At 43.2% G+C, this 22,007-nt stretch overlaps 1 protein-coding gene and 1 long non-coding RNA gene across 12 annotated transcripts in view; one reads left to right on the top strand and one right to left on the bottom strand.

Moving 5' to 3' along the window:
- LOC132159875 (uncharacterized) overlaps nt 1–5,530 on the bottom strand; it is a 164,233-nt gene extending 158,703 nt beyond the window's left edge. Inside the window, exon 1 of the long non-coding RNA XR_009437913.1 lies at nt 5,518–5,530. This is a non-coding gene — a long non-coding RNA (uncharacterized LOC132159875). The remainder of the gene's footprint in view (nt 1–5,517) is intronic.
- Nucleotides 1–22,007, top strand: part of LOC132159873 (CUGBP Elav-like family member 5) — a 188,092-nt gene that overhangs the window by 79,100 nt on the left and 86,985 nt on the right. For all 11 annotated transcript variants that reach the window (XR_009437912.1, XM_059569516.1, XM_059569514.1 and 8 more), the window contains exon 3: nt 16,325–16,373. Coding sequence is in view for 10 of the 11 variants with exons in the window: in XM_059569516.1 (XP_059425499.1) it covers nt 16,325–16,373 (49 nt within the window). In the remaining variant the exon portion in view is untranslated. The remainder of the gene's footprint in view (nt 1–16,324; nt 16,374–22,007) is intronic.

Raw genomic sequence — 22,007 nt, 5'->3', positions numbered from 1 at the left:
TTTTGTATGAAGACATCTACATTGGCAAAAGTCAATTTTCTACATTGACAAAAAAAAAAAGTTTTTAAAACGTAAATATTACGAAATAACTGCTTCATTAAATTTTACTACTGGAAGCGCCACCATTTCTCTCTTGTTTTGCGTGAGGTGCAGTAGTCACTTGGTACAAGCCGTAGCTCTCAGAAAACGTACTCGGTTACTAAACGTAACCTCGGTTCTCTCTAGAAGAGCGAACGAGTACTGCGTCTTAGCTAAGACGCTACGGGAAAAGTCTCTTTTCACGAAATACTGAAGCAAAAAATTATCCTTAATTTTGTATTTTTGTAAAGCGCATTTGCAGCAGTACACAGCCATAGGCGAGACGGCTCGTTTGCTCATTGGCTTGTTCTGCGGCAACTGCACAGCCTATCGAGCGCGGGCTGATGCAACATCAGACCAATAAGCCACTTCTTGCCACTTCCCGCCGAAACGGGTGTGGCCCAACCTATAAAAGGAGCTCGAAAAGGCTGACTCACCTGATTTATTTCATCGCCGAAGCGAACCAGAGTGAATCGTGCGCACGGCAGAGAACGCAGTACTCGTTCGCTCTTCTAGAGAGAACCGAGGTTACGTTTAGTAACCGAGTACGTTCTCTTACGAGAGCTCTCTCGTACTGCGTCTTAGCTAAGACGCTACGGGAACCCAATGTAAAACGCCGTGCGCGCAGGGATCACACACCAATAAATCTGAAGCAACGCCCAGGATTTACAGTGCACAGTCACCTGAGGGACTCACAGAGAGTCCAGGACAGAAAAGGGAAAAAGCCCTCCGTCCCATATCTAGCAGCATCCGTAGATGCGGCAATATGACGTCACACAGCCGAGGCAAGGCCTGACCAATGTGGCAATGCGGGTCTTACGCAATACTGCCCATATAACAGTCGGCAGCGCATAGGGCTCGTGAACTCAGAATTCCCCTCAGGGCCCTGATTCGCCTATACCGACAGCAGCCTTGCTTGCAAGGCGGGAACCTCCAGGTTATAGAACCTGATAAATGTAGACGGCGAGGCCCAACCTGCCGCCATACATATATCCTGCAAGGAGATCCCAGTAGACCACGCCCACGACGAGGCGATGCCTCTTGTGGAGTGTGCTCTGACACCCAACGGGCACTGAAGGCCCCTGGAAGCGTAAGCTAACGCTATGGCGTCAACTATCCATCTGGATAGAGTCTGTCTCGAAACAGCCATTCCCTTGGAACGCCCACCGAACGAGACAAATAGCTGCTCCGTCTGCCGAAAGGCAGCAGAGCGAGACACATAAGCTCTTAAAACCCTGACAGGGCAAAGAAGACTCGAGTCTCCATCCTCCCCTGACACCGGCAGGGCAGACAGGGCAATAACCTGAGCCCGAAACGGTGTGTTGAGGGATTTCGGCACATAACCGTGCCTAGGTTTGAGTATGACTCTTGAGTCATTGGGCCCAAACTCCAAGCACGACTGGCTCACCGAGAGCGCGTGCAAATCACCCACACGCTTCACAGAAGCGAGAGCCAACAAGAATACTGTCTTGAACGACAGATGCTGAAGGCTAATCGATTGGATAGGCTTGAAAGGGGGACCTTTCAAGGCCTCCTAAACCGCCGTGAGGTCCCACATAGGGACTGACGGAGGTCTGGGAGGATTCAGCCTCCTAGCTCCTCTGAGGAACCGGATGACTAAATCATTCCTTCCTATTGACTGACCGGACGCCGTTTCAGAAAACGCCGCGATGGCAGCCACATAAACTTTGAGCGTGGATGGGGCTCTGCCCTTATCCAACAGCTCCTGAAGGAAGGAAAGGACCTCCGTCACCTCACAACTAAGGGGTGAATAACCTCGAGCTGTGCACCAGCTGGAGAACACCGACCACTTCGAGGCATACAGACGTCGTGTCGACGGAGCTCTAGCCTGAGTGATGGTATTTAGCACTCCCACTGCGAGATCAGCGGGTAACCATTGAGTGCCCATACATAGAGGGACCACAACTCCGGTTGAGGGTGCCAAATCGAGCCCCTGGCCTGCGAGAGGAGGTCTTTCCTCAACGGTACCGGCCACGGGGCGACTTCTGCTAACTGCATCAAATCTGGGAACCATGGTTGGTTCTTCCAAAGAGGTGCTACAAGCAGTATTGAACATCCCGTTTCTCTCAACCGTTCTATCACCTGCGGAAGGAGGGAGACGGGAGGGAACGCATAAAGCGGGCAGCACGGCCATCTCCATGACAGCGCGCTTTCGTTCTTGGAAAAGAACGCAGGGCAGTGAGCGTTTTCGTGGGACGCAAAGAGGTCCACCTCCGCCATGCCAAATCTTTCCCACAACAGCCGGACTGTTTGCGGGTGTAGAGACCATTCGCCCGTAGGAACATTGCCTCTGGACAGCCTGTCTGGACCCAGATTCTGCAGTCCAGGCACATGCACTGCTCTCAGCGAGCGCACGTTGCGCTGAGCCCAAATCAGGAGGCGTTCCGTCAGCCTGCACAGGTTTCGGGACCCGAGACCGACCTGGCAATTTATGTAGGACACCACGGACATGTTGTCCGAACGGACTATGACGTGGTGATCCTTGATATGGGGACAAAAGCGCGTCAGCGCGTTCTCCACTGCCAGCATTTCCAGGCAGTTGATATGATGGAGCTTTTCCCGTTCTGACCATAGGCCAAAGGACGGTCTGCCTTCGAGCAGCGCTCCCCATCCCGAAGTGGAGGCGTCCGTCGACACCATTTTCACACTCGGGGAAGTCCCCAGGCTTACACCTGATCGGTACCAGCCGTTCGCTGTCCAAGGTGCTAGAGCCGCAACACAGCTCTGATCGACCTTGAAATGCAGCCGGCCAGACGCCCACGCTCTGCGCGGCACCCAAGCCTTCAGCCAGAACTGCAGGGGGCGCATGCGGAGCAGGCCCAGCCGCAGAACCGGAGATGCTGAGGCCATGAAACCCAGCATCTTTTGACAGTGTTTGAGCGACACAGTCGCGCCACAGTGGAAAGAACTCGCGGCACGCTGGATGCCCATCGCGCGCTGTGGTGACAGCCGCGCCATCATGGAACATGAGTTCAGAACTATACCCAGAAACAGGATCGTCTGACTGGGGTTCAGCGAACTCTTCACCCAATTGACACTGAGGCCGAGCTTCTCGAGGTGATCGAGTAAAACGGCTCTGTGGTCCATGAGCTCCGCTCATGATCGGGCCAGAACCAGCCAGTCGTCCAAATAATTCAGCACTCGTGTGCCTCTGAGTCTAAGAGGAGCGAGCGCTGCATCCATGCACCTCGTAAACGTACGAGGAGCTATGGACAAGCCGAATGGCAGGACTGCAAACTGGTATGCCTGGCCCTCGAAGGCGAATCTCAAATATCGCCTGTGGTTTGACGCTATCTGTATTTGAAAATACGCGTCCTTCAGATCTATTGACATGAACCAGTCCCCTCTGCGAATCTGCGCGAGGAGCTTCCTGGTCGTGAGCATTTTGAAACTGCGTTTCATCAATGCCTGTTCAGCTGTCTTAGATCCAGTATGGGCCGGAGACCCCCGTCTCTCTTGGGCACCAGAAAGTATCTGCTGTACAGCCCCCCCTCGCTTTGAGACACAGGCTCTACAGCCCCTTTGCTCAACAGTTTTGATATTTCGGCCCGAAGTATGTGTGCTACTTCTGTTTTGACCGTAGTTTCGACGCGCGCTGAAAAGCACGGTGGGCGTCGAGAAAACTGTAGCGAGTAGCCTCTCTTTATAATGCCTAGCACCCAATCCGAAACCCCTGGAAGCACTGACCATGCATCTGCATGAATGGCTAAGGGCTGGATGCGAAACGCGCTCTGTTGACTGGGCAACGGCGGCGCTCGAGTGTGCTGCGCATCTGAGGCGGGGAGCGCGCTGATCACAGCGGGCAGATCGCTCTTCCTCGACCCCGTTCCGGCGCTTAACCGACTGGAGGGAGGCTGAGCGGGTCCCGTGGGACTCGATATATCTGCGAGTAACCGTGGGCTGCATGTGTGCACTTTTACCACTTTCAACTCGCTGTCTGCCTGTGCAGAATGTACGTGCACGGGCCTCGTTTTTACAGAAGCCCCGCGCCGTATGTGACATAGTGTATGTGGGCACTGGGAAGTGGGCACGTTTACTATGCGGCGCGCTCGACCGATCTGTGTCGATCTTATGTGCGCTAGCCCTGTGTGCAGGGCTGTGCTTACATGTGGAGATGAGCACTGGGTAGTGGGCATCGTCACTGCATTTATAGCACCATCGGCCGTGGCCGGACGAGCATGCACGGGTTTCGTTTTTACAGAAACCACATGACGCGTGTGACATAGTAATTGTGGGCACTGAGGGGTGGGCACGTTTACTATGCAGTGTGCGCGACCGACTTGAGTCGACATTATGGGCGCAGGCCCTGTGTGCAGGGCTGTGCTTACATGTGGAGATGGGCACTGAGGAGTGGGCATCGTCACTACATTTATAGCACCATCGGCCGTGGCCGGACGAACGTGCACGGGTTTCGTTTTTACAGAAACCACATGACGCGTGTGACATAGTGATTGTGGGCACTGAGGAGTGGGCACGTCTACTATGTAGTGCGCGTTGCGCATTGCAAACAACGCTGAAACAGTCACAATCTCTGGAAACTGAAACAGCAGCGCGCTTAGGTGAGAGCCCGGCCGCAGCGGAACTCGTACACCGGCGCTTCGATGAAGCAGCCATCGTGTGTAGTGCCGACGCAGCGTCACACAGGAGGCTTTAGATGGCAACACCGCTTTTGCCGCCGTCCAGCAGAGGGCGGACAAAGGTGCGTCGCTATCGCCTGTTCCACCGGCGGAAGTGAGTGGTAGTTCCTGTTTTTAGCATCATCAGTGTGGAGAATGCTAGTGAGACAGACGAACGAGTTCGTGCTGAATATGGAGCGTTCCAAGCCTTCGTGAGCGTTCCACCTCTTCGTGAAGCTCAGGAAGAAATGAGGCGGGCTTTGAGAAGTACGCTCATCCGAAAGGGAAATACCATCCAGCCGGGAACGAGAGGGGGGGGGCGCTGGTGCAAACCACTCGCGGCCGAGACTCATCGCGGCCAACACGAGCATTCGCCCCGGCTCCTTCTCGATGTCAGCTCGTCTGCTGGGCTTCTGAGCAGAAGGCGCGAGATCCTCGGAGCTCGCCCAGCCCTCACTGCCCGAAGCTAGCAGAGAGCGCGTGTCCTCTTCCCCTGACGCGGCCCTGAGATCGACTTCCTCGGACGACGCGCCGGCAAACAGCGGGCGCTGCCCACCGGGAAGCGATGCAGGGGGGGGCGGTGAAGCAGGGCGAACCGGCGAGCTCGGTTGAGCTGAAGACGGTTCCGGAATCCGCTGGAAGCGATGCTTTTATGGCGCCTCAGCGCAGCGGAGAATGCAGGCTCAGAGAAAAAGGCCAGGCGAGTCCTCAGAGTCACCATGGCAACAGCTCGCAGTGGGGGCATCCGGCGTCAGCGAGCGAGCGCTGCATGATCTTCACCCAGGCAGGAGACACAGATGACGTACCGGTCTCCCTCGCTGAGTGGGGCTCTGACGAGCCGCAGGAAGGCATCTTAAAAAAGACGCGAGCTCTTTTACGAGTGTGTGTCGCAGGGCGAACACACACACACACACACATAAAGAACAGCTTGTATATAACAGGATTGAAAGGATATAGGCGCCGGATAGCGCAGCAGGAACGGCAATGGAAGGCGGCGATGCCAGCAGCTTCAGAATGGCTCGTCCTGCTGATGTGCTTTCTCAGACGGCGCTTGCTTCCTCCGTGATCCAGCGATGCGTGAGCTTCGCTGAAGAGATGAAAAATCAGGTGAGTCAGCCTTTTCGAGCTCCTTTTATAGGTTGGGCCACACCTGTTTCGGCGGGAAGTGGCAAGAAGGGCGCGAAGCGCCCTTATTGGTCTGATGTTGCATCAGCCCACGCTCGATAGGCTGTGCAGTTGCCGCAGAACAAGCCAATGAGCGAACGAGCCGTCTCGCCTATGGCTGTGTACTGCTGCAAATGCGCTTTACAAAAATACAAAATTAAGGATAATTTTTTGCTTCAGTATTTCGTGAAAAGAGACTTTTCCCGTAGCGTCTTAGCTAAGACGCAGTACGAGAGAGCTCTCGTAAGAGAACTGCCAGTTCACAATTTGTAATTACGAGTTCTAAGAGGACGTAAACACTTTTTCAAGTTCTTATCTCGTAACCACAGTAATTACGATATGCTGTGAATGCACCTTTGTGCTGAGGTAAATTCACGCCATTATTGACTAACTAGTTTATTTAAAACAATCGTATTCTTGTCATATTTGCGCAGACCGTATGGTGTAATTTAACCGTTTAATGATTTCCGTGGTGCACATTTTTCATCTAGACGAACCTTTCATCAGCAATTTTGCAATTTAGAGATTAAAACTGCTATGAACACCTCGACAAACACATGTAACACGTTCACGTTCCCACTATTAAAATCAATATAGATGTACTCTGAGATGGACAGACACTTATCATGTTTTCTGCATAACGGCACCTTGTTTTCACGTAGTTGGAGTCCTTCGGGGTGGGATATGGAAAATGCTGGAGTTCATCTGCCTGTCAGCACCGAGGTCATGCTAGTTCAAGGTCTAAACGGCAGCATGTGTTTATTTAGCCGGTTTGTATACTCCATGTATAGGAGGATGCAGGAAATGGTTTTCTGGAGAAACTATAACAAAGCAGCTCTCACTAGGTTGTTTCATGAAGCACTTAAAACTATAATGGCATAAGAAGTAATTTAGCTTGTGCTGTTACGCTGTAAGTGGTGAACTTCTTAGCATGTGTTGAGGGGTTGTAAAATATAGGCTAATATGGAGAACATTTATGTAGATAGTTGTAAAGTCACTTTCGGAGATTCAAACAATCACTATCAACTTATTCTTCAGCCGTATATTTTTTGTGTTTCACCGATGAAGAAAATCATATGGCATTACAGAACAACATGAGAGTGAGTAAATTATAACAGAAATGTTCTTTTTGAGTGAACTATACTTTTAATACTGTTTTCTGTATTCATTTAAAAGTCTATTTATTGCCAAAACTATTTTTTCTTTTTATTTATATTTGAACAAATATATAGTAAAAAAAAATAGTAGGCACAAAAGTTAATTCAGTTTAGAAACTCTTCATTATTCAACAAAACAGTGAAAGCTAAAAAAGAAGGTGGTTTTCATTTCATAACTTCACCTCTAATATTGCTAGAAAAAAGTGTGTGTTTGTGTGTATACAGTATATATATATATATACACACACACACACACACACACACACACGCACACATATTATCAAATAAGGAGAAACAGGTTTGATAAATAAATAAATAGTTAGATTTTTTATTTATACAACAAATGTATGTGTTTTTTTGTTTTGTTTTTTGTTGCACTATTTAATTATCTCCAGAGCCCCGCACATGACATGCAAGAAAAAATAAATAAATTGTGCGCACGATTTACTAATTCGTTCCCTCAATGTACTAAAATGTGCACACGATTACTATTGCGTTCCCTCGATTTGCTAAATCGTGCGCACAATTAAGCAAATCGAGGGAACGAATTAGTAAATCGTGCGCACAATTTATAAATCGAGTGAACGAAATAGTAAATCGAGGGAATCCAATAGTAATCCTGTGCACGTTTTAATACATTGAGGGAACAACTTAGTAAATCGTGCACACGATTTAGCCTAATATTTTTTCCTGCATGTCATGTGCGGGGCTCCGTAATTATCATCTCTGGATGCACTGTACAATACATCAGTGATCAAATTAATACAAGCCCTAAATTGCATCTTTTATTGTCTGAATCTGTCTGATTGGATTGATAATAGAAGCAGATAATGAGGGCCTTATTTAAATCGTATACTTTATCTATGCCAGAGTGGAGTGAGTTGTTATTTGAGTTTAATTGGACTGCAACCGCAGACAGATGGACTAAGCACGCTGGATCCTCATTGAGTTCTAGTTCATACAAACACACTCACAATGACAGACACCGAGCCACATTGCCTCAGCTGTAAAACACTGAACACACAAAGATCTGTTGCTTCACTATCGATTGTCAAGGCAACTGTGATTTAGATCACGTGTGAGATAAGTGTGCTGAAATGTTGTAAGAAATAGACAATGGTTGATGGCTGGTTAAATTGGACACACAACTTTTTAGGGCAACAAGAAAAATCATCCTTTTATTTAGCAAGATTATGTGGTTAGCTGCTATCTGCATTTAGCACAGTTTTTTCTTTTCTTTCAAACTCTGTCAGAACAGACCAACAACCCATTTTTGAGTTGCAACCCACTGTTTGGGAATAGCTGCAGTCGGGCACATTACCATTATTGCATCATCTCTCATGGCAGATAGGTGAATGGCTTTAAGCAAATGCCACTTTTGGTTTCAGGACTTTCTCTCTTTCCCTTTCCATCTGTCTATCCTCCCATCTCCTAGTCGTTCCCCCCGGCTTTTTTTCTGTCCACACCTGACACTTGGTCGACTTGCATCGCTGGCTCCCTTTCTCCTCTGCCTCTCTCCTTTCTCTTCTGCCGTTGTCATCCCCTCAGGACCACGAGGTTGAAAGAGGTTAGATGTGGCATGGAAGGGTGCATGGCTTAAAAAAAGACAAAAAAACTGCAAGCTGTGGTGAATTGCTAAGAGGCTATCATAGCTCTGAGAAGGCGTTGGCTCGCCGGAGGTCTGTAACCCATTAAAGAAACGTCAACTCGGCATAGGTATGCTGGGAATTATGGGTCACTGACCAGGAAGCAGTGCTGGCCACCCATTGGTCAGAGGAGTGCCCTGTAATCTGTCACAATCCTGTAGCAGCAGTGACAGCAAGGGGAGCTTCCCCCTCGTTCCGCCACGGCAGGGCAAAGCAAGCACAGAGCGCAATACCATGAAGTCTCCTGAATGCTGTATTAGCATATCCTAAAGAGATCCGGCAGTCGAAATGCTAAGGTTGTTCACATAGTTGTGCATATACATCATACTATATTTAATTCGGTTTCTGAGCAGAAATGTAGTGCTGGTTTTAGCCAGATAAACAAAGCAAAAGTATTAAAGCGTCCTGAAATACTCAATGTCAAAGTTTCATGAGTAATTCAGGTCAAGAGATCTCAAGAAAACAATTTCCTCTAGATCTCGGCTTTCTCGATTTTGACATGTCACGAAAAAAGTCTGAATCTTGAGAAAGCAGTCGTGTTACTCTGAAATTATGAGAAAAGTAAGGCAAAGCCGTGAGAAAACAACATTGGTTGGGGCGGTATCACAAGAACAAAGTAAAAACTGGAGAAAACAACCAATTGTTATTGAAGGATCAAGAACTCAAGAACTCAATGTTTATGTCTAGATTTTAAGAAAACTTTTTGTTTAGTCAGGATCACAAGAAAAGTAAGTCAAGAACTTATTCATTTTTATGTCTCATCTCAAGAAAACTGTTTATGTTGAGATCACTTGAACAACTTGGTTTGTTGAGATCTTGAAAAATTAGAATGAGAGTTGGACAACACAAGGAAAATCATGACAAAAACAATAATCATGCACTCTCATGGCTTCCTTAGATGTAGATGAGTACAATAGTAATTAGATGCATTCATTATTCATGAGAAGGCGTGGCCTAATCATCAGTGGGTGATTTTATTCTATTTTATTAGCTTGGAAGTGCTTCTTTTGACATCATGTACTTTTAAAGCTGTCATCATAAAACTTTGAAGACATAAGAGTCGCTAAACATGATTGTTGACATTTTGACATGAAACGCCACCAATTGATCCTCAAATAGGTTCTTCGAGACAAGGCTGGAAGCGAAATTGAGAATAAAAAGAGATCAAAACAAACACCATGGTGCTTCTTAGGAATTTGTTGACAGAGACTTTTTCCTCCAACAAACCTCACGTCTCTTTCCAGAAAGCAATGGCTTTCTTTGAACTGCAAACGCCTTTACCAGAGATGTCTGAGAAAGATGCCCTTCCCCTGATAAAAGACCATAGCAGCTGTGAAGTCAGGGAATCTCTCTTGTGCACTACCTTTCTCTCTTTATCTCGCTTTGACACTCTGGTGACTGGCTTGCGAGCGTTTGTAGGATTAGAGCCTTTTATCGTTCTTTGGTTGAGTTTTTCAGCTCGGACCTTTCATCCACTTCCAGGTAAACCTGTGTTAAAACTGGGTTCACTCCAGGAACTGTTGTACAGACTCATACAGACACTGTTTTACTGATGGTCTTCGGTGGGATCCTGGTTGTAGCACCGTGAAAGGTCAGCAGCTACGTCTTGTGGTGGAAACTTAGGAGGCCGAGGAACGTTAGGGGGGAAAGATCTAATCTAGACCACTGACCTTTTGAGGGACGTCAGACTGAAAGCGCATGCTTGATGTCGCGTAAGATAACTCGACGTTAGCTAGACCACACCGCTAGACATTTTCAGAGCGATGCAGACATTCCAGATTGCTCAGAAAGTGCGGTGTCAATGGTCGCAGGCACTGGAGCTACATCCGACCTCCAGTATTGTGCGAATCGGAGAGAAGCTATCGGAGTTTTCGACTTCAGACGCTTGCGATTGACAAGTCGGTGCAGTCGATACTCTTATCAGGGCTTCCACAGAGGAGCTGGGAGCAAAATACCTAACCCGCACACATGCTGCCAGATACTTCTTCACCTCGTTCTCCCTCATCCATTTTCTGTCTCATTTTCTTCCTCTGAGAGACTCTGGCAAACAAATGACTTACATTTTTACGCAAAAATGCTAATTTTGTCATTTATCCACCCCCCCCCCCCCTGTTGTTTGAAACTCCTTTTAACTTTTGTGGAGGACTAAAGGAACAATTTTTAGGGATATGTTAACCGCTCTTTTCCATAAAAGTAAATCAAATGTCTGTCAAGCATCTAAATGCTTCATAAATGTAGCCCATATTATTTTTTTATTATTATTAAAACTCTTACTTTGTAGCTTTGTGTTGGATGCAGACTAACAGCTGTAGAAGGAAGAATAACTCTCCCTCTCGCCATCCCTTTCTCTTCCGCTCTCACCTTCCTCTACAGTAGATTTATTAGTTGAGCCGAGGTCCAAGGCTGTCACCACACAGCACACTTTCAAATCAATAATTGGAAATATTAATTATCGCAGCTGGGATGCTTCCGTCAAAAGGTATTTATTTCCCTATTAGGAATAACAGAGGAGAAAGGGCTTTGATGGCCTGCTAATGCTAAATAATGATCAGGGAATAGGCTGTTATCTCACTGTTAAACTCCAGCCAAACCACCGACACACTCTCCCTCACACACACACACACACACACACACACACACACACACACACACACACACACACACACACACACACAAAGGATCCCTACTCTTAATCAGTCAAGCTTGTTTCACAGCAGGGCTGCTATAGTTTTAAAATTAGCACAAGTTACGCATTTATTTATTTGTTGTTTGTTTATAATAATTGTTTAAAATGTAAAAAACAACAACAACAACAAAACAAACATTTGCATCGTCTATCATTGAATTTTTTAGGGAACATTTCCAGCTTTTACAGTAGTTAATTTTTTTTTTTTGCAAATTTCTATTTTTTTTATTAAACCAAAATATGTAATTTTGCTCTTTTTTTTTTGTTAACTATTTGTACATTTTGGTAAAGTTTTCTATGTTTTTGAAAGAAGTCTTGTGTGCACGTCAAGGCTGCATTTATTTGATTATTTTTATGAAAAAAAACAAAACAGTAATAATGTGAAATATTATTACAAATTACAATATTTTTATTTTCCAGTCTTCAGTGTCACATTATCCTTTAGAAGTCATTTCTAAAACATTTCTAGAAACATTTCTAATTATTAATAATTTTGAAGAGAGTTGTGCTGCTTCATATTTCGTGGAAACTGTGATACATTTTCTCAAATAATTATTTGATGAAACAAAAGTTCTAAGAACAGTATTTATTTGAAATATAAATTTGATATTCAATTTAATGTGGCCTAGCTAAAAAAAAACATCTTACTAACCCAAAACTTTTGAATGTTAATTTATTTCAGTTATATGCTTTATACCATGCTTTAAAACATTACAACTTAAAATGTACTATTTATGTGCTTCATATACTCTCCGATTTATACAATTATTTTAAAGCACAGCACAGAACTGTTATAAGTTGAGAACCATTTTAATAATGCATGTGAACGGAAAAAAGGATGTGGTACGAAATGCCTTTTGAACATAAAGCCCAGCAGGTGAGCAAAGCTCAAAGTCTGTTTTTAACAGGATTCTGCAAGCAGTGACTGACCTGGAATAAAATTGTGTACAATAAACATTCCAGTTTGGCTGCTATGGAAAACCCTGTATTTTTCTCATTCACAGTTTGTAAAAACCAAAGCAAACCATAAATTTCGTCCATGTTGACTGTTTGTCCCGCATGATATTTATGACAGAACGGCGTAAAACAAATACAGGAATTATTTCAAGTTCATCACAGACGGAGGCAACAAGGCACAGTCCCGATTTGCTTGGAGCAGCTTGTACTGAATTTCTATCTATCCCAGCACAGTGGTGCCTAATCAAATATCACTACAGGAGAACAGACTGTCTCTCAGGAGAATGGCTGTTTCATATCCCCCACTGTATTTTGTTTACCCTGTTTGATAGCTCCCCCTTTTGAAAGACAGCAGCACAGCAAACAACATGATTATCGACTATTGTGTGCTTAAAGAAACAGATGACAAGGACAAAGAGACAGTTGCTCCCATAGCTATGTCGGAAATCCCGAAGAATGTGTTTCCATACGCGGCGGTCGGGATTGCTGGGGACCGGAGGAATCGTGTGCATCATCCCAAACGAGATACAACTGACACAGTCCTGTTGGGACGTGGGGATTTGAATTGTTCCGCTGAGTTTAAACAACAGATTGGCAAACACAGGGACGCTGGTGCTTTTGCTGCAGATGGGAACCTATAAGTGTGTGTTTCCGCCTGCATGAGTCTATCAGCATATGTAAGGGAGCAATAAGGTGGAGTCATGGCTCTGGAAATGCCACTCAACTGAGAAGCAATCTTATCTGGCAGTTGCAGGCAGTTCTCCTTTGCCTTCCATTCTTTACAGCCCCTTCCATACCTCTGTTTTTGTCCTGGACCTCGGTGCATTCGCCATTCCGAGCGGCAAACCTCCTTAAATCTATCACAATTAGAACACGTGTTGCTGTTGTTGTTTTTTTTTTGCAAGGAACACAGCATAAGGCAAACTCATTCATTTTATCTTATGTGTAAAGAACACTGTGGCAATAAAGGCACAAAAGCCGTGGCGAGGCATAGTGAGCTCTCACAGGACTCGAGCTAAATGAATGCTTTCCCTGACAACAGCACGAGTTTGTCAGCTGCCCGTCGTTTTGTTTCTGGCGCATGTACCATAAATGTATGTGAAATGATTGTGTTTACAACATAGAGGTCATTTATGGTTAGGATGGTCTTTGTCAATTATGTCCTCAACACTTTTAAATTTGTTTGCAGCAGTGATGCAACCACATCCAAAATGTAGTTTAAAAATGCTTTTGATTTATTAAGTAATCTTATTTATTTACTTATTATTTATACTCGGACAGAAAATAAATGTTGTCTCTAGTGATTATACTATATGGTAATATTAGTTAATATATATATAAATGAATATATTTATGCTCTTTTGTCATTGACTGTGGAAGTCAATGGGGATCCAAATATGTGAGTGTGTGTGAGAGTGAGTGAGTAAATGTGTGTAAATGAAGTGAACGCCATCCCATTAGAGGTGAGAAAAATGCAATAAACAGAGTTCAGTCGATACTAAATGTACAAGTGAGAAACACATTGCTCTTAGGAAAACAAATGTACCTTTACTCCAGCATTTTATGACCAGGACAGTGACTAGTTAGAAAAGTGAATCCATAAACCTTACACAGAAGTCCAATGTGTTAGGAATACATCTCACTGATGGCGTTTACAGGTATGAGGTAATTCTGAATGCATTCCCTCGCAAAACAGAATATCTTTTATTACCAGGCATTGCATCCACAGTGTTGCATGCATATTGCAATGTTTATAAAAGCGTCTGTTGTGTATAATGTGGGCCACTGTTTGTGTTTGTCAGGTGATTTGTTTGGAATGGTTATGTCTCACGATTATGCCTGTTGGATTGTTTTTGCCTTTATGCTTAAAAACATCTGAGTTGTCATAATGTATTTCATATAGACAAATGTATTTATTTTTTAACTGAAGTTAATGACAAAGCTACTGAACTCTGACCTTCAAAAGAATTTTGCCTTTTCCCCTTTTGTAAAAAGATTTAGACCCTGCTAGTTATTATTTACGATGGATACATTTATGGAATAATTTCTCAGAGGAAGGTTATTCTGTTCCTCAAGGAAAAAATGGATACGTTTAACACTTAATGAATCTGACCTGGCCCTCTTCGTCATATTTCAGCATGTTATTAAGCATTTTAAAATCCCATTATGGTGTTTCTCCTTGAACAAGTCATGCTTTTATGGGACTGGCCTGTCTTTAAAACTGACCTTTTTCAGTTTGCTCCCCACACCCAACACACACACACAAACACACACACACACACACACACACACACACACAATTGGTCAGTAAAAGAAAATATGTTGAGGAGAAAGAAAACATGTTGATCCTGTCTTCTCTGAAACATTTCCCTGGCTCTTGAGTTGTGTCGACATGAAACGAAAGTTGCTGCAGCATTCAAAAAGGCTTAATTTCAGGTTACAGATGGCTAGGGAGCCTGCAAAGGGCACATCGCAAATTTGGGCAATCTTGTCACAAATCTCCTTACAGCTCTTGGCCCTTTTTCAAGCAAACTGGGCCTGCTTTGTTGCTATTAGCAGTTTGTTTTGGATCGATAGAAAGCTCCCATTGGAATTCAATGCTAGGGAATGATATTATAGTGTAAATTAGGCCTTTAGGACAGGATCTGTCCTGTTTTTCAAAAATTAAAGAAAGTGTAACCTTAACTTTAAAACTCTATATTAATCAGCATTTATGCAAATGAATCAGATGTGCATTTTCACAAAATAAACCCTGAAAGAAAGGAAATAAGCTATTAAGAAGTCACTTTATAAAGCTGCTTTACTGTTCCAATAGTCCAATAGTTGTACATTACATCCCCAGGTAGGAATAAATGGTAGAATAGAAAAACCCTTTGAACATCCTTTGATCCTGCAGCAAAATCCGTTTGAATCCTTGAACAATGGGCAAAGGAAGGAAAAACAAACAAACTATATATATATTTTCTTTCTGTTTTGCTCAAGTTTGTAGAATAAGAATCAGTCAAACTTCAGCCTTTACAGGGATAATGGGCGAAAAAAATGTTGAGCGAAATACAGAGCACAAAAACTGTGATGACAGAGGCATCTAATCCAACAAATGCCATTCTTATCAGGCTTTAGTAGATTACCGTGAGCCTTCTACCCACAGAATCCCTCCTTGCCAGACACTCTCCACAGCCTAAGGGGCAGGGATCAATAGGGCTTCATTGATCTCTCTCTTTCTTGTGACTACCTCCACTTTAATTGTAGTTGCATTTCATTTCCTCCATGCCACCATCACTAGAGGCTGTAACTAAGTGAGCACTGCGAAGCAAAAAAAAAAAAAAAACCTTGTTGATGAGACCAGAGATTTTTCAGATATGGAGATGGACTTTAAACTAAAGAAGCTAATTTTCAGATACCACTATTGTTGTATTCGATTCCTGATTTGGAATGTGTCATTGAAGTGTAATTGTGGCCAAAAGTTTTAGAGATGTCAGTCTTTACCTGTATAAGTAGATGCGCGCTGTACCTACAGTTGCTTGGAGCGTAAGAAATATGGTTTCTGAGAGAACTGACTTACCTGAATATAATAAATCAAAGGTGTCTTTAGGGTTTTGTCTGGAGGTACGCTCAGGAACTTGGCATTGCCCCCATATGCCCTGGTGCTGATTTAATGCTCAAATAAAATGGTAGTCAATGCAAACACAGGACATTTGCAAATATCTCTATTTCAGATGGAGAAAACCAGAGCTGTGCCTGGAGTAGCTGTGCAGCACTTCAAAAATAGAAATAGGGTGCAAGTAACGTGAAGGCATGATGGTACACATCACCACTCTTGTATTTTTTATTTGCCCTGCAAACCAACATGTGAATCTGCATTTTATCCAAACTTAGACAGGATTTTTTTGTGACGGACATAGGCTCAATAATTTGAGCCTGTTGGCTTATTGTGGTGACAGTGGTTGCCTGTGCCTGAACTAACCCTTTGTCTTGTCTGTACTGTTTTTCTTCTTCCAGATGACTCGCCCCATCCAGGTGAAGCCAGCTGACAGCGAGAGCCGTGGAGGTAGTTGTCTTGTTCTTTTATTCCTTGCTGTATCTTTTGAATGAACATACATTAACTTGCTCGCCTTTCTCCCTGCTGAACAGATCAGCAGAACTGGGCAGCTTTGTTTGTTGTGTTTTGGATGCTGGTACCCAATATGAGATCCTGGTATACTAATGAACCCACTAGGAATTTAGATTCTTTCCATCAATTAGTTCTTGAAGGATCATGTTGGTCAAAACAGATCCACCTGCTATAACCCTGTATGTACATTTTCAGAAGGGCCTACCTTCCTATTTTCACAATTCTCTTTCTCTGACTCTCCATCTATCTGATGGATGCCCAGATTAATTATTTTAATTAAGCAGGCCATGGTGCTAGTGAACGGAAGGGAAGTGGCTTTTGCTGCCTGATAACCTTGCTTCCCCTGCCAAACCCATTAACAACACACTGTAAATCAAAAAGTAATTAGCTTAGATATTGAAATGGGAGCCCTGAGCCCCAGACCTTGATGTCTGGTCAAATCAAGGGGCATGATGTAAACAAAAGGCGTAAATGCAATAGGGATAGATGTTGGTGAGAAGGTAGAGTGAGGTTGGTCGAGGATGCACAACTTGCCTAACAATCAATTATATTGCAGGACACTTGCCAAGACCCTTAATTCTGGGTCTCTAGCATGTGATCTGTTGTTTACAGTAAGTATACCTGTCTATTGGATTCACCCACGCAAACATCCTGTGGTGGAGGATTTAATGATCTTGAAAAGGTGTAAAAGAGAGCAAAACCAGTATTTTTCTGGGCAACTGGGCATTGGCAGCAGTAAAACTACTGTCCCACAGATTTTAGTTTCATCCCTAATCAAACCCACCTGAACAAAGTCTTCAGTATTTGACAATTCAGTGTGTTTGATTAGATTTGGAACTAAAATCTGCAGTGGCCCTCCAAGATTAGAGATGCACAACTTCTTTTGTCATTTTGTCAAGGAACTATACAAATCAATTAACCTTTGTTAAAAAAAAAATAATAATAATAATAATTTTAATTTAAAAAAATAAATAAAAAAATGCCCCCAATTTGACCACCTTGCAGACATAAGAATAAAATCTCTAAAAGCCTTGTTTGGCAATTTTTGGAAAATAGTGAATGTCAAAGTCCCACATCCAGTGGTCCATCCCAGAAGTAGATAAGCATGCCTTTGTAGAGGAGATTGATGCCTCATAAAACCCCATTGATTTTGCCATTGTAGAGGTGTGTGTTCGCATTGACTCTGACACTTTGCTGTCTTTGGACTTCCCTCTGAGTGGCCAGCCTTAGTGGTCTCTAGGCACCCATTGGGTTTCCTTGGGTCCCTTATTGCCTTCCTCTCGGTGACCATGTTGGAGATGGAGAGTGTGCTTAGGTCAGGCCCAATAGTTGCACATCATCCTAAATGAACAGCTCAGAGTAGCACCACAGGAGCAATCCAACACCGTTGTGACTTTAATGGTTGCCGGGGATTTCTTTGCCAACCCTAGGCCAATCCTAGAGTGTCCTGCTTTGACAGACTTGCTACAGCTTTAGGCAGTGCTTGCAAGCTATATGGCTAATGCTGCTTTTTCTTTATGGGCTCGTCCTCTAGTCCCTAGGGTAGTTGAGGATCCATGGTTTAAGACTTAATTACGTTACTTTCTCTAATTCCGAGGTGGCACCCAGATGGACATTTGTTATTCTCTCGAGTTTAAGAGGGTTGACTGTTGGGACTGTCAGTGGCTTCAGTTCTAATTATGCTCGTAATCTCATTAAGTGGTTGAAAGGTCACCACACCTGTTCAAAGAAAAACAAAGAAGAGACCTTCTAAACCTCAAGGAACCTACTCCACAAGGGATTTTAATCAGTGGTTATTAAGTCTATAGTGCTAATGTGATTAAATTGTTCTTCTAGATGCTTTTTTTAATCATTTCAATCTGCATGCGGTCAGGGAGTAAAAGGAAGCTCCTGGACGGGTCACCTGACTGACATGCTGCTTAGTTAAATTAATAATGTGGGTTATCATTAAATGAACAGTGTGCTGCCTGATAAAAGGTGCATTTCTGAATTTATGAGGATGCCATAAGTGCTAGTAACCATTGCCAACCACATGATTTTGGCTGTGTGCTAATATTCTTTGGCTTGCTGTTGTGGTGGTTCTTGTACCAAGTCTGTTTTGTTAGCGAGGACTTCTGCCCAAGCAAGTGTGTCCACGCTGAGCAGAAAAGGAAGGGAATTTGAAAATAGAAATTAAAGTATGTTTGATTGACAACTCCCTCTGTACCATCTGAGCCTTTTTATATTAGTCCTCATCTCCAGATAGCAGCATGTTTGGCTTATTGAACCCTTTTCTATCTTTGCTCTGTTATGTAGCATGTGTCATTAAAAAGAGCTTTGGGGACAGATTGTACACTCACATACACACACTCTCTCCCTCTCCCCTGGTATCTCCAATATGAAACAGATTGATTTTGCTTCAGAGGCAGGCCTGATGACTGGCACAGGCTGGATATAAAGGTGGCTGCTATTGCTTTTTGAAGGGCTGCTCAATGCCTCTCAAAGGTATTTGAGCTCTAACACAGAATAAATCAGCTTTAGTCACTCTGATCTTCTGCACCCACCCCCCCCCAAAAAAAAGTCCCACCCCCTTGAGTTGAAACCCCCAACACCAACCATCAAGACTTTTTTAGTGGAGTCATCTCAATGACAAGTTTTATGTCTTAATTTTCCCCCCTAGCCTAGAAATAACATAGAATTACTCCACATAGGCCAGTCAGTACAGCGTATGGATTTTCAAAAACTCAGTCCATGGAAGCATTTGTTTGAAATGCATTGGTGATTATTAGATAATGCAAATTAGATAATGTAGCTTATTTGAATTAATTACTTACATTTTTTTTGTCTGAATTTTCTGTGCATGTTTCATGGACATGTTTAGATCTTTCAAAAAATGGAACCCATCCCTACATTTGAAATTAAATGAAAGGTAGTTTAAATTTCAGTCAAATAAAAATTCTGCCACAATCTTGTGCTTCAACACATATTGAAAAACATGCACATGCTCAACCTCTCAACTAAAATGTAACAGGTCATTTTTCCTCTCAGTGCCTTGACTAACTGCTAGGTTCCACTTGTGCTTAAGATTTACCCGCACTTCACCATGCCTTTATAATCTCCAGTCTAAAGGATTGTGGGCACGATTGCATGAATTTGCTCAGATGTGACAGTCCGGGGTAGATGTGGAGTGTGTCAGTGAGTAGGGTGAGCACTGCGGAATAATGAGTTCATCGAAAGGAATCCTCTTTCAACATGCACATGCAGTCTAGCCTGCATGCTAAAATTAGCTATTGGTGGAATAAGCTTGCAATAAGCAGAGAAGAATGAGTACGGCAGAAGTAATTGTAGCTTTTCCTCAAAAAGGGGAAAAAAGGGCTTCAGATTACTCCTCTCAATTACACTTGGCTGGTCCAAATGTCTGAAAAATATATGCTAATCCTCTTCACACATAATCATAGGCTAAGTTGAATATTTAAAAAACCATCCACCTAGCTTTGAGTATTCTGTGAGTCATCTATACACCTGGACTAGGAATAAAGCTTTGCTTGAAATATAATTTCTAACAGAGTATCAACATTTGCGTTAGCATTACCAGCTACATTTGCTGTAACAGAAATAAAGTAGCTCAAGACATATTATGGCATCTGCCCTGTGAATATATTTTTTCAAACCGAGTATTAAGTTTGTGTTAGCTGTAGCAGCTACATTTGGGGGAGCAGAAATAAGGTACCTTGTAATCTTCAGACTGAAGGTCTGGAATCCATGGCAGCTTCCATTGGCGAAGGCCTGCTCATGAGGCGTTTGACCGACATCTCAAAGAACCAATCATAGTTCCTTTCATTCAGCGTCACCCTTAGGGGCATGGAAATGTCGCCACAATAACAGTCCATTGTGTAAAACTCTCGTACGTATTTTAAAGATTCTATGTCGCAAACTTTACATTTTCCACATACTTTTATAAGTCCAGTGTTTAGTTGATTCTGATAAGCGCTTGTCGTCACAGTTGTAAACACGATGGCTTTCTTCTTTCGTGATGGGGCTGAGGCTAGGTGTAAAGGTTTCCAAATTCTGTCGAAGCAATTTGACTTCAATTAACATTTCAAGCTAGCAGTTTCCCAGACAGAGGACGGCAACTGAAGGAACATCTTTCAACCGCTGATTTTCTCATCATTCTCAGCCTCAACATGCACGTAATCGCACACGCAGCGGTCGGGAATTCATTTCGGCCCGTCTGTGCAAGCGGACCACCAAAGGTTACTGTTAAACACGAGAAGTAAAGGTCAGAAATCATGTTTAGTTTTCCTCCAGCTGCGAGATAATTCCAGCCAGCAGATTGTGTCCCAGCCGAGGCAAGGCAGAGGAGCCTGGCGCAGAAGGGCAAGCAGGTACAAGGTTATCCAGGCAGTACTACCACCACAGCCCCTTTGCTGTCACCCCTAATAAGACCTGCTCCCTTATCACTGCTACAATCACCTTGAGAAACAAACTCTTCTTGCTTTCTCCTTAGCGAAAGGCATGGACAAAGGTGACAGGGTTTCAGCCTGCCATTCTCATAATGGTTTATCTGCTTCTATCAAGCAGGAAGACTGAAGATAGGTTGATGAAACTTGTTTTCCTCTATCTCAGACTAAAGAGTTTGGAAAATACAAGTCAGATTGAATAGCTTAGATGTTGCTATTTGTGTTTTCTCTTTCTAAGCCTTGTATCACATCTACCATTAACCCTACATAGAATCACTGGTATTGCTTTCAGGTTGTTTAAAACAAGAGTTTACTATGGAAGCCAGTTTCCACAACTGAATAAAATATATAAAAAAGGTAATTGCGAGTTTTTTACATTTCAGATTTTTTTTTTATACAAACTCGATATTGCAAGTTCTAAAGTCAATACTGCATGATGTAAACTCACATTTGTGAGTTATAAAGTTCAATTCGGTTGGGGGTGGATGTTTGTTATTTTGGAACAAAATAGATGTTTGCAATTCTGACTTAATAACTCGCAATGGCCTGTTATAAAGTAAAAATTTCAAGATAAAAATTCTGTAAAAAAAAAAAAAAGTAATTATTGACTTAAAATCTTGTAATTCAGAGTTTTTTCTTGCATTTGTGAGAGAATCACACAATACTGACTTTTTTGGCGAGTTTTATCAATGGCGAGTTTATCTCATGCAATGGTGGAACCCAAAAGGAAATATTTAGGAAAAAATGTAGGCGGCACATCTCCATACATAGTCATGTCAAGTTTGGCTTAAATAATTGTTTGACGAATGTGTCATTAATGATTGCGTTATGCCTAATTTAAAGTTGCACATTTTAAAATCAGGTGGATTCTGATTGGTAATGTTTTATTTTTATTCATCAGTTGGAGAAAAAAAAAGATTTTGGAAAATAATTCCAATGAAACCTTTCCTCAGTTTTGTTATTGTTGTGGTTTGGATATCCCTATTTTAATTGAATTAGAACAATAATTAAAACTAAATAGTCATTATTGTTGTAGTTATGTCTTTGGTATGAACAGTCCTTTACTTTATTCAAGTTATACATTTTATCAAGTTCAAGGAAATGAGAATCAAGCCCATGTCCTTGGTATCAC

This window comes from Carassius carassius, chromosome 16, assembly GCF_963082965.1.
Source record: "Carassius carassius chromosome 16, fCarCar2.1, whole genome shotgun sequence".
Classification (NCBI taxonomy): domain Eukaryota; kingdom Metazoa; phylum Chordata; class Actinopteri; order Cypriniformes; family Cyprinidae; genus Carassius; species Carassius carassius.
Note: the sequence above shows the minus strand (reverse complement) of the source record. Positions and strands in the feature narration are given on the sequence as shown.